Source organism: Callionymus lyra, chromosome 4 (assembly GCF_982586985.1).
Source record: "Callionymus lyra chromosome 4, fCalLyr1.hap1.1, whole genome shotgun sequence".
Taxonomy (NCBI): Eukaryota; Metazoa; Chordata; class Actinopteri; order Syngnathiformes; family Callionymidae; genus Callionymus; species Callionymus lyra.
This window is the reverse complement of record NC_141821.1, coordinates 29,302,855-29,318,323: the sequence shown is the minus strand read 5'-3', so window position 1 is coordinate 29,318,323 and position 15,469 is coordinate 29,302,855. Positions and strand designations below refer to the sequence as shown.

The following is a 15,469-nucleotide window of genomic DNA, read 5'->3' as shown; positions in this document are numbered from 1 at the left end:
CTCACCTGTATTTCAGATTGCAAAAATAAAATCTGTAACTTTTACATACATAGCGTTTATATTTTTTATAAGTAATGTAATAATATATAATCAAACCACTTATATATGAAATTGTAATATAAAAAACTACTAAAATACCGGTAGATATGATAAACATAAAAAGCAGTTGGTGACATTGTCTCTGAGCAATGCTTCCATCTAGTGGATAACGAAAAAACAACATTATTTTTGCCTGATCTCTTTTATACATAGGATAGCGATCTGCAAAGTAAAAACGCTTTTATCTTCGAAATAAAGTATGATACATAATACAACAATATATAACGAGTAACACATGCAATATTATTTCAACAAATCACAATTACATGACAGTGAAGAGTAACTTATTGTAGCGGTCTGACTAGACAGGTTAACGGGTGTTACTCAACAGTAAAAAATGTAACAAAAAACATTTTATTTTCTGTTGTAAATACTTAAACAATGAAACAAATAAAAATGTAAAATAGTTATGTTTCCTTAAAAATGTTAAATGAGTCAAATAAAAAAATAAGCACAACAACTCGGCAACATAATACCTTCATTATTTGTTTTAATGAAAGTTTTTGTTATTGTCATTATTCTATTTATTGTTGTTGTTATTTTATTATTACAGTTATGAGTTTATTGGTTTGTCCTTGTGTGACGTCACGAGGGAGCAGTGGTCTCCGGGGCAAAACAGGGAAGCTGGAGAAAGAAAAGTCTTTTTTTTTTTTCTTCCCTAAAGTCCTTCCAAGAACAGCGGCTATTGTTCGCAACGACAACAACAGGATTCACGCGTCGGAAGTCGTTGAACTGTCCACCGGAAGAGTGTATCTCCGGACAGAAGTTGGCGGTGTCTGGGTGAACTTGTTCCGAGTGGTTGTTGTTATGGTGGATGTTAGCGCCGCGGGACGGTCGCGCTGACACGGGTGCCTGGAATTCCTGCGACAAGAGGACGGAGAGTCGCTTTTAAAAGGCAGAGGGGGAACCGTGGGAAATGGCCGAGGCACGGTCCGAGGAGGAGGAGGACAACATGAGGGACACACGGGAGCAAGTGGTCCGGCGACAGGCGAACAGCTCTGGAGGTACAGGAGCCATGTTATCGCTTGACCCCCACAGTGGGTCCACACTTGATACTATCATCATAACCTTTGTGTGATGATGATGCATGGATTAAGTCTGCTTGTGTGGAAATAATATGTCCTTTAAATCCATCGGTTTTCCCGAAGAAATGTGCCATGACTTTTATAAAACGATACAAATGCTGTGTCATGTAATTCAAGGCAATCTGAATTATCAACCGTTAAACCGGTTATGATGAGTGTAATTCTAAAGTGATGAATTTAGTTTCTGTTTACCAGAACCTGGGCTTTGAGTATCAACAGATACCAGTGTTAAAATATTAATGCCCTACTGTTGGATAACACTACATATTGGATTAAAGAAACTGGCATTTATTTAAATTAAGTATTTTATTATATACCAGCATATGAGAACATAAAGAAATACAGTTAAATTGTAAACTTTCTGACATTTCGAATCACATATAGGACTGTGCATCTAAATGCATTTGAGAAGTTTTTCTGTTATTTTTTTATGCGCTCATGTGGCTTCTTTTGTCTAACTGGTTCCTTTTCGTCTTGTCTGTCTTTTTCTCCCAACTGCTCATATATTTTTTTGTCTTGATGCTTCTTTATCTTTATCCGCCTCGTCCGAACATCCACACTGCAGAGCCTCGACAGTTAGTATTCAATGCTTGACAGGCCTCTGCACTTGATGTCAGCGTAAACATAGTTACATTGCCTAGACTGGCCTTGGTATCGGATCTTTTTACCGACTCCCAATCTAAATTTGAGGGTGTGGATCGGACCAATACAAGCTACCAAGATCGGATCGGCACATCCTTCTTAATATCAAAGACATAAAGGCTGTTTTTAAAATATTATTTATTAACAAATGAGCTTACTTCCCAATTCCTGAAACTTTGTTAACTAGCTCCTCTTTTCTCACAATAAGGTTTAATTATTTTGACAAAACATTAACCATCAGCACTAATTATTAACCCCTCAATCTGTGAATACTCTTCTAAAACATGGGGTTAACATTTGCAGCTATAAATGCAGAAGTACTTCCACCCCACAGTGATGGTGCAGGCCTGTGCCAAGATTTGTGGACATTAATTTAACGTGTCAACCCTTTTTCTGTACCTCCTCTGTAGTCAGGCTTAACACGTGCTGCATGTGAGAATCTCTTGCCAGAGTCTTACTGCAAAAATGGACATGTTTGAACTGAAACTATGACTCAGTAGTAGAGAGAGCGTCACTTATTATTTGCTCACCTTTCACTGTGTTGCAACTCACTTTTTTTTATCTTAATAACCGTCACACCTGTGTGTTTTGACCGGGAAATTATAGTTTTTCATAATCACGTTTCTATGACAGGGCCATGTTTATTGAGGTGTTTTTATTTTTCATTTATTCTGCATTTTTTAAGCAGACATCTCCACTTTATCTGGAATAATAGTTGGAAACCATCTGCCTGAGGCTACTAACACTAGAGTAAACTACTGTTTAAGATGGAAGTAAACCAGTTATTTCTATATTATTTAAACCTCTAAAGGATCCCATTAGGTGTGTATACATAAAATATCTGTTAAACCTTTTTTTCTGGAGCTAGTAAGCCTTCCTTTTTTCATACAAATCTTTGTGTTCCCATCTACTAAGCACATGAACCTTGTCGATTGTCTTCCTCCTGTTTTAACTTGGTACCACTGGATTCAAGGACTTTTTTTGTCATTTTATTCACTAGGAATGGAGTGAAATCTGTCTCTGAGACCTGGTGAAGATATTGATATAAAGGCATAAAAAGCAAAATAACAAGTAGAGAACTCTTCCAAATAGAAAGAAGGCAAAAGGGTAAAATTGCAGATGGTGGGTGAATGCCATACAGATTTTCAATATAAACAGTTGAAGCTTGAATAAAAGTGAAAACATGAGTTTGGTGTGAGACGATAGAACTAACTATAAATGAATAAATTGATGATATCAACGGAAATTTAACTAATTGCTCTAATCTAAATGTAATGTTAGTTATATATTCTTTCCTGGTAATTAAAAAACAATGAACTAGTATTCATATTTATAGAACATATTTTCATGTTTATTGGATAGCTTCTTCTCACTGTTTATTATCTTAAGTGTAAATAAGTTGCCAATGCCTGTATGTTACCAACTTTATTTATTCTTGTGAATCGTGATGACTTGTCAACAAATGCAGAGGAGTAAATAATGAAATACAAGGATGTCTGTTCACCAGAGCAGCACAGATTAAACTCTCCATCATCAAACTCAAATGATCTGCAGCAGCATGCACACGCCTTCATGTCATTAGCGCAGATAACGTGAAGAAGGTCATTACCCAGAAGAAAAATGTTTGGAACACATTTCCATCACTGCTGAAAAACTTGGATCTTCCTCATGTGATGAATGTCTCATGTTGGTGTTCACGCTTTCATTCCAATGGTTCCAATCGGCTGACGTCTTTCACATATTATCTACAAAAGACAACTAGTTTTAATGTTTGTTTGTGAATCACTATTGGTATTTTCAGAATGCCTGGACTTATTAGCCCCTTATTGTGTTCTATTCTGTTGACCCAGCAACAGATAATTTGAGCTACAGATTTTATTTGCTCACCATTTTCTTAAAACATATTTTTCTAATGTTCCTTTCTTTCTGCTCTTGTTTTTCTCTTTTTTTTTTTCTAACAGGTAAATATGTTGAACGTTCGTGTTAGGGGTGGTGACCACATGTTGGAATCAGCTGACTCAGATATAGGTCGGGCTTTTAAACAAAGTGTTTTCCTGTCTTCATTGTTTCCTTTCATTTAAGCTCGTTATGGAAACAAATGCTTCCCTATGACCTCTAAACTTAAGCGAACAACAACAAAAAAGTAAGCGTTACTTTTGGGATTTCAGAGGAAAGTCTGACGTGGTGGGCATCTGTGCGCACCAACCAGCTCGCTGCAGGACGGACATCTGGAAGTGTTAACGCTCCTGATGACTCCAGCAGAAAAGCCGAGCAGCCAATCGGGGCCACACTTCCTGGTTGCTCTCTGCCTATCGGGAAGCTTGCAAAAACAAATTGGGCGGTCCAGTATGATGATGAGGCTCTGGACAAGAGACGATAGAGAAGAGTCTAGTTTAGGAAGAAAAAAAAAGTTTGCAGTTTACATGATATCTCTGGACACAAGCTGTTTCTGATCTGATCTTTGGCACCACAGTCGAGCAAGAGGTAGGAAACTATGTGAAGGAACACCGATCTTCTCTCCCGAGGGGGGAAACTTCACCTTTTTCTTACTGTATCCTCCTTCTTAAATGAAGAAAACTGATTTTCTCTGTGGTTTTTGTGGAAAGTTATTTGAAATGACATAATATTGTTAAATGCACATTGTGGAAAAACGGTAACTGATAAGGAATTCAAAACTTTGTCTCATGAGTACTTCATAAGTTGACTAATTTCTACTTCACTACAAAAACTAGCACTAGTGACAAGAACTGTGACCACATTAACACGGTTTAAAGTCACTTGATCACAGCGTTTCAAGAAGGAAATGGGAATTTTTTGCCCGTGGTGATTGTTCTCTTGGTTGCCTTCAAACGTTTACGTCAGCAACTTAGCTGGTTTGAAGTTGTTGAATTTATTAAGTTATTTTTCAGCTGCCCTTTTGGGTCATACTTTTGACAGAGAAATAAGGGAATTCCTGGTTTAGTCACCTTGACATCTCCTCAAAAGAACATTCTTTAGTCTGTGATTTTGTTGTCTGAGAATCCGTGAGTAAATTTACGAGCTGACTTTCATTGAGTGGCTCACGGGACACTCCTGCATTCAACAACAGCATCTTGAAAAAATGTTACAAAGCACAAGATTTCTAACATCACTATTAATCTTCATTTTAAAGCTGCCAGGATTGCAACACCCACTAACTTCCTTTGGTCCCAATGTCAATTTCCCAAAGAGCTCAAAAGCTTCCAAGAACTTGGTTTTGTCGCAAATTTGCAGGGATGTGTCATTTCTTTACATGTGCTCAAACATGTATGCATCTCTAATCACTCACATCAACCACAGTGACATCAGACCTCTGGATTCTTCCCACAAGGATGACTTCTAATTTTTCAGTCTGGTTCTGCTTTCATCTGCCCTATCTAGACAAGACACAACATGATGGACCACAATGAGCATATCCTTGATCTTTTTTTCATCAGAGCAAGACTTTTTAAAAAGTGGTCTGAGAAAAAAAAAAAGGTCTTGTTGGTTTCCAAGGAAAATAGTTGAAAATATTCAGGGGGTTGGAAGATTATGACATATGTATGGACCAAATGTGTGTGGACCAGTAAAAACGTCCGGCTGAGCTTAGGAAAAGGGTTAACTTCTGTGGTTTGAGTAACACGATCAAATTCAGGCTTTGTTTTCCTGTTTCATCTATGCAGTACAATACAAACTACTGCTTATTTTCTCTGTCCTTTTCTAGTCAGTCCCTCCTCTTATTCTAACACTTTGTTTTGTTTCTTATGCTACCATATTTTTGTTTGTAACTTGAAAAATTTCACTTCAAAGTCTGACACCGTTGATTGACGTGCTTCAGAGTTCTCAAGCGAGCAGTTTAAATCCGATATCATCTTAACCTCTGTAACTTCTGTTTCTCTCAGGTCGTGCTGAACGACGCAAACCAGAACATCGTCTCAGGTATGGGATTTTTTTTCTTTCTGTGTTTATCAGCATGAGTTTTATCAGGATTTTCAAGCTGCTGCAGATGTGTCTCGACTCTTTGAAGCTTGCTGTTAGTAGAACCTCTGTCTTTTGATCAGTGTGGCATGTGTGGCTTGACTTGTTAAAACTTCTTTAAGGAGCAAGTAAACAAGTCGAAGTATGTCTTGCATGGAACTGCTTTCTGTTGGCCGACGTAGAGACGCCCTTATCGTGTCCTGCCATTAAGTCCCTGAACTATTGTTATGGCAAGTAACTGTCCTGGTAACCAGTTAGTGAAGTCACACAGTATAACGTATCTGATTGCGGATGAAGGGGATCTGGTCAGGATGTGCCGTGAAAGGTATTCATTCAGTGGTATATTACATTGTCAAAATGTGAAGTCTCTAATTAAATCTCACTGTGCCTTCTAAAGAGAGAAAGCGAGTATATTTTATGGAGAGTGTTAGTGCAGAGTCAGGGGTGAGTCATGAGTCTGTTTGTGGTTAAAGGAGCTTCACTGCAAAAGAAGGGAGTTATAATGACACGGACACACATAGATTAGTTCAGTCATGGAAAAATGCTGAATCCAAAGTTCTTTCTTGTCTAATACTCAGTTCTAGAACGAAAACAACAGGGTCATGATTCTGAAATGCAACATGATATACAAGTGTAAATAACTGTAGTCCAGATTTTTTTTGTATCACTGTTACCACAATGCTTCTGTATCATCGCATCAAAATGGGAAAATGTATCACTGAAGGGGCAAAAATCATAATCCGAACCATCACAAACCAAACAAAATGTATGAAGTTTAACTGGAAATCTTTAACCCCAGCATCTTCATAGGTCACTGTATAAATATGTGCATTGACCTAACTTACAACTAATGGCCACATAAAAGCACTTTTTGAACCGGATTTTGTGCTATGGCTTGAGTTTGATTTATGTTAACTTAAAAAGGTCTGTGTGTGTACCAAACAATGTGTCCTTTCTGTAGTCATAAATAGTCGTACATTATGCTATTATAAAGCTGCCTAACTCAGCCACACGGAGCCAAAACATTGAAATAAACATTTGTTTATTTTAACTCAACGGGGATACTAATTTGATTTATATCTTTAACTCCACCAAAGTTAACTTAAAGCAAGCTTTAACTGCAGCAAAACATTGTAGAAATGGTAATGTGATTGTCGGGAGAACAGTAAATATTTGGGAATTAAGTCATTCTATAACATTCCAGTGTGCTCTGTTAGGCATTGTTTGTCGAGACAAATTAAACAAATATAAGTGTTGCACATTCTATGTTTATTCTAGCCCTTACTTCATCTACAAGATGTTTGTAAGTAGAACAGCTGGTGTTTCCCAACTGCGTTTAGTGAAAACTATTGTTGTGGAAAGTTTCACTGGAAAATGAGAAATGGTTGAAAACAACAGCTTTTATCTAACATTTCCTAGTGCACCCAGAGAGGCAGAAGGGAAAACACATCAACTTCCATGATTTATGCCTGGTTGGGTCAAACAAATTCTTTATGGAAAACACTGCAATATACGCAGAGAGGGCAGAGGGTGGTTACAGAGGTGAGATAGTGGAACTTATGGCTTCATTTTTTTAACCTTTCCCTTGTTGTTCTCCTCTAGTCAGGGTCCACTGTCATCCATCAGAGCTGCTTTCAAGAGAAGTGAGTATATGTTTTCTTTAGTGTTTGTAAGTAATCATTTGAATTATATACATGTCTTCTTGTCTTGTATATTAACAGCCCTTCATTTCACTTGGTCTAAAATGCATACCTTGGGTCAGACAGATTTAATAATGTACTAGTTGTTCTTCATCTATATACTGTTCAAAAACCATGGTTAAATGGTTCAGATTTCCCACCAACATGGCGGTTTCGTTTTCTTTTGACAGCATCCACAAGGTCAACATCACTTAGTGAAACACCCCAAGACAGAGAGAGGGAGAGAGCCAGGGAACGAGAACGAGATAGAGAACGAGCAAGAGAAAGAGACCGAAGGTAAAAATCATTCGAAACCTTTCAATGTCTGATTTCCTTAAGGTGTTTGTATATATATAGTGTATATATGAAGCTTAATATGTATTGATCAAACAAGTATTAGTTCAGCAGCTGACGTGTCACAAAAGTAGAAATGTGTAAAATACTTGCATCTGCTGTTGTAAGAATGATGAATTTTAATTTATTACTTACTCTGCACACTGATTGAAAACTTACTAGGCGACCAGAAATCACTATCCTGTCCGCTGAGCCACTCGTGTCCTCGTCCTGGTTTCCGGGTCCGTGTGGGGGCTTCCCTCTTCCCCCACCTCCTCCTGCACAGATCTGGGGATCCTCGATCCCACCGTCCATTCAGGTTTGTGATGCCACACTATTCTCAAGTCTTTTGCATCACTTAGTAGATCACTAATATCTACTCAAATATTACGTGACTAGAAGCCTGACATTAATCTGAGTCATTATTCAAATGTCAAAATCGCTCCTTTAATAAACCCTGGTTAGTATAAATTAAATGTTTTTTTACTGTCAACAGCCGCCTCCGTCCTATGAAGAGGTGATCAAAGAGAAGACCCAGGAGCAGGTTCTCCATCCATCTTCTTCCTCCTGCTCCATATCTTCTACACATTCATTGTCCACGATAACCATTTCCACTCAGACTGACAAAAGATCTTCTCCGGATCCTCCAGATACTCAAGGTGAAAATGCATTTTCATTAGTGTAAAATATTCAAAAATAATGATAAAAACAATGCATTTGCTTTTGAGTAGGGGTGTGTATTTGTAAAAATCTGGTGAAGCGCAACGTATCACAATACAAGGGCAACTACACAATCTTTTTTATATATTGTGATACTGTAGGATTAACGATATATTTGTAGTTATGCCTGCATACTTAACTTGAAGATGGAAGATTTTACATCAGCTTTAAAAGATGCTGCAGTCGACAGTATCCTCTGGTACTCAGTCATCCCTGGATTCTTGTGGGATGTGATTTTGTTCCTTTAGCTGTCGGGGAAGTAATGAGTGCTGCTATCTAGTGGCCGGAGGTTTAATTGCAACACAAACATTTAACAAACTCTGTGAATGTTTGCATGTTAATTGTGAAAATTAAAATCAAGTTTTTTATTTGTATATATACTTAATTGAAATATAAACCATAAAATAACTTTGATAAACATTTCAACACATTATCATCGAAAGGAATATTATGATGTATAATTGTACTGATATTTTCTCATACCTCTGCTTCTGAGTACATGGAAGTATTTATATAGTATTTATATTAAAATTTGAAAAGTCAACATTTGTGTGTGATTTCCAGTAAAAGATGTTTAAACTTTTTTTCCCCCAGAGAGACCAGTCAGACCACCAAGACCGCAGCCTCCCTTCCCTCGGACGGTGTCTTGTGATGACGTAACTGGTGACATCACATCACGAACGAGCTCTCGGACCTTTGACCTCCTCATTGATGTTGCCTCTCTGTCAAACTCCAACTGCACTGCTCCAACTGTTGGTCCAGCCTCTGCTCCTGTTGAAGCAAGGACTCCTGCCACCACTTTCTCTCACGTCCTGAGGGAGCGTCCTCGGCCACGCCCTCGCTCGAAGTTCAGCGCAGTTGACGACAGGGTCAAAGTTCAGACTTTAGTGAAACTGCGTGAGGACGGGTTGGCCACCTTGGCGGCTCGTGCAGGATCTGAGCAGGGGGTGACTCAAGGAAAGTACCTCCAGGAGCTTCTTGAGGCGTTCAGCTCAGACGACTGGGGATTTCCCGACCAACACGACAGCCAATCAGACACAGACGACGACGAGGAGGACATAGAGGACATGTCGACTCTGAAAGCGAGGATTCAGGCCTTTGAGCAGCAGCAGAATGTAATGGATGATGTTAAAAATGTAGATGGCACAGACGTTGGTTCTCCAAAAAGACCTGAACCCCAACCGCGTCCTCGTCTACTCCCTGCAAAATCCCCTCCCCCAATAGTTGCACCAAAGCCCAAAATACTGTCACACAAGCCTTCAAGCAAAGGCTTCTGGGAAAGTGAAAGTTCAACAGAAGACTCAGGACAAATTGATGCTGCAACTGAAACTAACACAGAAGATCAAAATGTGGAAGCTATTAGCACTTTAACATCTGCTACAATTTCGGTCCCTCAACCTTATAAAAAGCCAGATCTCACCCCAAAACCAGCATCAGAACCTCCCCACTTCTCCACCCCTGTCCCGACCCCCAGACCTACCAGTGTAAAAGAGACCTTGACGGCACATCCCAAACCTCCACCGAGACCTGCAGCTGCTCCACGAGTCAGTCTAGGATCCCCACTGCCAGAAAAGTCCCTAAAACGTCGGCAGATGACCCCAACTTTACCACCCAGACCTACTGTGGAACCAGGTAGTGCTGTTCAAATGAGGTCTATGAGCCAAGATGTCGAGACAGAAATCCAAACTGGTAAGATATTTGCTTATAAAATATCTCTCCCTCACAGTTATCACATGTTTAAAATTCTGCTTGACAAGAGGTTCCCTTGTCAGTTGTACTTGTGCTTAAAGCGAGTGGACTGGTATAACGGCCACAATGAGATGAAGTGGTTGTGCAAAAAAAAGGATGAACATGCTGACGAATGAAGACATAGACATTGAAGTTGCACATCAAAGCAAAACTGAAAAGCATACATGTTTATGCTAATAACATTAGCTGTCGGGCATTGATTATGTGAACAAATGAATGGATAGAAAATAACCCTTAAAATCATGGTTTCAAATATCAATCATTGACTTGCATATGAAAAAAAACATTACAAACGTTGTGTTGGCAATTATAATATGGGACTTGTTTTTGCCGAAGGGGCGGAGCTTAATTTATCGTCCCACACCCCCATCATTGACTGACAGGCTCTCATTGTAAGGCAAATGTCTCAGTTACCCAGCAGGAGACATAAAGATGCTGGAAAGCGACGCAACGAGTCAAAGGGAAAGTTGATACAAACGTGTCGCACACAGCAAACGTACTGTGTTGCACAGTGAAGTGCTTTGTGTCCACTTTAAGGCTGTCAGATCTTAAATTTACCAACTACAGAATTAAACGTCTTAAAATACATTTGCTGGATCGTTCAAATGTTTGAACTTTTAATTTGTTTATGTTGCAAACATAATTTCTTCTTGAATTTTACTTGAATATCCTGAAATCTTTCCATTTTTAAAGTGGTCAAAATAGTAAGTTATCTGTCTAGTGGTGCCTAGTATAGACGCATGTGCCTGGACTGGCTGACGTACTCACTACTCTAATCAAGAAAAAATGCAGAGCAATTTTTATTCTACTTTGATGTTGGCAACTTATATCATTATAATATTATCAAACTGCCTTCATTATTTACCCTTTACATATTTTTGTCTGGGATCTGTTTCTTTTAATCCTGATGCTTTAATTTTCCAGTTTTTGTCTGCTCTAAATCAAGTGTGTTCTCGTCTTCTGTTGAAGGTGTCACGACCAGACAGGTAGTGGCCGCACCACGCAGAGCAAGCGGTGAGTACAATGGAGCTTTTAAGAACTCTCTCTTACTATGTGCTGGAATACACGTGGACTGATTTTACAAGTGTTAACGGAATCTATGAAACAACCCCCTGCTTGTGAAAGAATAATGCTGGAGCTGTTAGCTGAGCAAAAGTCCCTCTCTGTTTCAGTGTGGCGTGTGTGTGCGCTCCTTTGTTTTGGCTTCATGCATGTGATATGAAAACAAAGAATGGTACCACGATGACTTACACTTCAGTGTGCAAATCTTTATTCTACGTGTCCATCAGTTCTAATTCTAATGTGGCATGGAATATGCACATTAGTGTAAGTACTTCATGACGTTTAAAATCTACTGAATCGTTTATTCTAAACTCAGAAAGCCCAGACCCTGATTCTAATCTAATTCTATTCCTGAAAATCTGGATACCTTTTTAGCATTTAAAAAAAGTCAAGTGTTGTGAACAAAAGTTTTGAAGAATTGTTCTGAAATCAATGTCAATGAAGAAGTGAATTGCTTCAGATTTGAGAACGTGAATGCTTACTTGGCCATGTTTCATCACCAGCTCCAGCTCTAGCACCAAAGCCAGTAGGACATTCTCAACCTGAAACAAACCCTGTCCATGCCAGACCTGCCAGTGTTGCTGCAGTGACGGTGTCTAAACCTCCAGCCCCAGCCTTGAGGCAAGGCACTAAAGCTGCCACCAGCAGTTCGGACCCTCCTCTCCCACCTCGGTAAGAAGGTCATCAGTATGTAAGCTCTAAATAAAACCAGTGATTCTTAATCTTTGAAAACAACTCATAGGCCAAGCAGCGTTTTGTATACAGACATTGTATTTATTGCCGATTATTTTCTCTTTTTATTAAAAATAAGATGAGAAAAGAATTTACAGTAACGAAAAGCATCTTATCCTTGAGCTTTTAAGACCCTCTGCCAACTCCATGGACATAGATACTGAGAGTTTTATTACCTCTCTGAATAAAGGGCTCAGACTGTGGTATTTAAGGGTGCCTCAGTACGAAAGTGGCTCCAGAAAGCTTGTGTTTTGCCCACAGAATAATAGTTGTCTAAATGAAAGCCATCCTGCTGTCACTGTTGCCAAGTTGAATGCCTTATTTCTCTCTGTTTTGAATATATACCGTTTTACTAGTTGTACTGTACATTTACTGTCTCGCTCATGTTTCTCTCCTCTCAACTGGTAATGTCTGACCTCTTCAGGCCCTCCAGTGTGAAGGCCCTCCCTCTTCGCCCACCTCCTGTCAAGTCAGCTCCAGGGCGGCCCCCTCCTCCTTCCATCAACACTCCACAAACCCAACATTCACCCAAGTCCAGTTGTATTCCTGCGTCTGCTCCCCCTGCTGGTCAGGTTTCGTCATCACTCCAGACTCAGAAGGCTCAGAAGAAAAGGCCACCTCTGCCTCCGCGCCCCAAACCTGGACACCCCCTCTTTGACAGCTACACAGTAGGGAAACACACCAGAGCCCAGATTCATGGGTTATATTTCAACATTGCCTTTTATTATTCAATCACAGAAACAGGAAGTTCTTATAGTCCTGGACGACCTGAGTCCTGCTCCCTCTGCTGGTGAGCAGACAACATCAGTTCATCCTCCTCGTGACTCATCACCATGTCTGCTGGACCTGGACACTCCACCTCAGCTCGTTCTGAATCAAGTCAGCCATACAAAGGTCAATTTGGATAACATCACTGCTGCTGAGTCACAGGTAGACATGGCCATGACTTACTCTTGCATCACACTGCATAAAATTGTTTAAATGTATCATCTGTGGGCTCCTAAAAAACCTCTTTATAGTTTGAGATACTTGTGTTATAACTATTTAAACCATTCGAGTCTGATCATGTAATGAAGTGACGATCTTACAGTCCAACGTTCCTGTGCTGTCGACTGAGACGAAAGAGCAAACCGACACTCTTGTCAGGTCAGTTAACAAACTCACTTTAAAAACATTGTTCCAAAAGAAAAGTCATTTGACTCGCCTCTTCACGTTCAGTGGTCCTCGGAGTGTCGCCTCGTTCGACTACGAAGGTGAGGAGAAGGGCGAGCTCACCTGCTTGCAGGGCGATGTCATCTCCTTGCTGGAGCCTGTTGGCGATGAGTGTGTTCGTGGTCAAAGTGGGAATTTCCCTGCGAGTTTCGTCAGCGTGGTGGAGCCCCTCGTCTCTGACAAGAACTCTTCAGTACTGATAGAAAGTAACGGTGAGATTTAAACGTCTGTTTCTTTCATTCTCTGGGATGCTTAAATGATCTGCCACCTATAAAAAAAAAACACCCCAAGGGATTTAAGTTAATCTAAAATCCATTGGTTTACCGATAATCTTTTTTGATTTTTATTCTTTCATTTCTACAGCAACGAAGACCCCAGAAAGCTGTGCCAAAGAGGTGATACTTCTTTTGGATTACTCTTTTATTTCATCTATTTAATACAACTTAAATCATTTGTTTGTATTTGTGTGCATGTGTTCACGCAGGCAGAGGAGTGGGCTGTAGCTCTGTTCGACTTCCCCGGTCAGACCGAAGAAGATCTTTCCTTCCACAAGGGGGCGCTCATTCAAGTAGTTGAGCACATAGACGACGAGTGGAGGAGAGGAAGAGTGGAGGGCCGAGTGGGTCTTTACCCGGTTGCTTTCACACAGAATTACCAAGGTTAAACGCCTCAGTTTGGATGACTCTGTCTTAACTTGTTCATGACTCATGTGTATCTTCAACTGTTCCAGCTCAGCCAATCAGTGAGCGTCAACCTGCTAGCAAGGGCGTGGCCAAAGCTGTGTTTGACTTCACAGCAGAGAGCGAAGAGGAACTCACGATGAAGGTGTGTGCGTGTGGTTGGTCGACTTTCCATGCCAATGAGATTATTTTACCAACTGTAACCATGTCTGTCCTTCAGGCCGGTGATGTCATCACGCACGTGGAGGCTGTGGACGAGCAGTGGATTATGGGAGTAGTAGGCGGGAAGCGTGGGATTGTACCTAGGAATTTCATTTCGCCTGTATCATGACACATTTCAGCCGTAGAATTTCAAAACATTCTTGTTATTTCTCAGAACACCTTGAACCACAGTCGATATTTTCAATATGCAACATCTTAAAGACATCATCAAGAGAAGTCAAGGATTATTTATTTCCCATTTTATTCAAAAACATTTCTTACAATATCTCACTGATTTGATTCCGTACAATTACTTTGTCTTTTTATTGCATTATGACTTGTATTCCAATATGATTTCGCCGTTTTATGGTTGCCATGACAACATCGTCTTTCTTCGGCTATGATAACGATGTATATATTTAGGATAGTCAATACTGAGATTAGATCAATTCACGACTGGTACTGACACTACGTCTCAACCCTTAATAGTATTTTTTTTGGTCCAAATGTTTTCGTTTCATCACAATCTGGTTGTTTATGCATTTTGACGTTCATGCGGACAGAAGCAGAACCTCACTGTAGCTTGACCGGACATCAGGTGTTTTTATCTGTGGTTGATTCGGTTCAATACGTTTTTTGTGTACATTTTCCTGCTCTAAAGCTGATGGGAAACAGTTTAACTGGAAGTTCAACTGTCAATAATGGATTAACTCTCATGTGAGATTTCACTCCTCAACCTCCCTTAAGACAGTTACAACATTAATGATTCTTGCACTTTAACACGTCCACATTTCAAGCGTGGAACACATTAATGTCTGCTAAACAGTGAGAACGGTTTCTGAATACTTTTGTAGCTGATGCTTATCTTGTTCAAATAAAACTTCAAAACAAGTTTGTGGACATAAATGTTTTTTTCCTAGTGTAAATATTTTGAACAATGTTGCCTTTTGTTTCAGTGGTAAGTGCTGCAGCCTAAGGAAAAAGGTCAGTAGTAGAGTACAAATGTTACAGTTTTCATTTTAGTTGACGTGCTCCATTTATAGCCTTTAATTTCTTGGGTAAGGTAGTAGATGTCTATGTAGGAACCTAAATGATGATGTGACTGCTATTCTATTGGTGCTCTCCAGATTCTCACAGTGCAAAGTATCACAGTTTGATAGATATGATTTAGAAACGGAGTGACACATTAGCTTAGTTCAGAGAAACGTGTTTTGAACTTAAGATGAATGACTGAAGCGCAACCCACATATGGAATCTGTCCGTGAAGGTTCTCAGTCACCCAGGTCATGGTTATCCAAGA

At 39.7% G+C, this 15,469-nt stretch overlaps 1 protein-coding gene across 1 annotated transcript; it reads left to right on the top strand.

The window, feature by feature from the left end:
- The first annotated feature begins 722 nt into the window (after positions 1 to 722).
- On the top strand, positions 723 to 14,383 carry LOC148082445 (uncharacterized). Its single transcript, XM_087789630.1, has 17 exons — positions 723 to 1,103; positions 5,726 to 5,762; positions 7,404 to 7,444; positions 7,672 to 7,777; positions 7,997 to 8,132; positions 8,310 to 8,472; positions 9,128 to 10,222; positions 11,252 to 11,296; positions 11,848 to 12,016; positions 12,501 to 12,744; positions 12,815 to 13,006; positions 13,167 to 13,222; positions 13,295 to 13,500; positions 13,652 to 13,683; positions 13,773 to 13,947; positions 14,019 to 14,113; positions 14,189 to 14,383. Exons 1-17 carry the CDS (start codon positions 1,016 to 1,018, stop codon positions 14,297 to 14,299), a joined length of 2,991 nt encoding a protein of 996 aa, XP_087645756.1. The 5' UTR covers positions 723 to 1,015; the 3' UTR covers positions 14,300 to 14,383.
- Positions 14,384 to 15,469: the final 1,086 nt, after the last annotated feature.

What these genes read in the sequence shown, in the direction of transcription:
- LOC148082445 (XM_087789630.1), top strand. Translation starts at nt 1,016, where the DNA reads ATGGCCGAGGCACGGTCCGAGGAGGAGGAGGACAACATGAGGGACACA. An exon ending in CGATCCCACCGTCCATTCAG is followed by an intron (nt 8,133 to 8,309) that starts GTTTGTGATGCC and finishes TACTGTCAACAG; the next exon opens with CCGCCTCCGTCCTATGAAGA. An exon ending in TCACTGCTGCTGAGTCACAG is followed by an intron (nt 13,007 to 13,166) that starts GTAGACATGGCC and finishes ACGATCTTACAG; the next exon opens with TCCAACGTTCCTGTGCTGTC.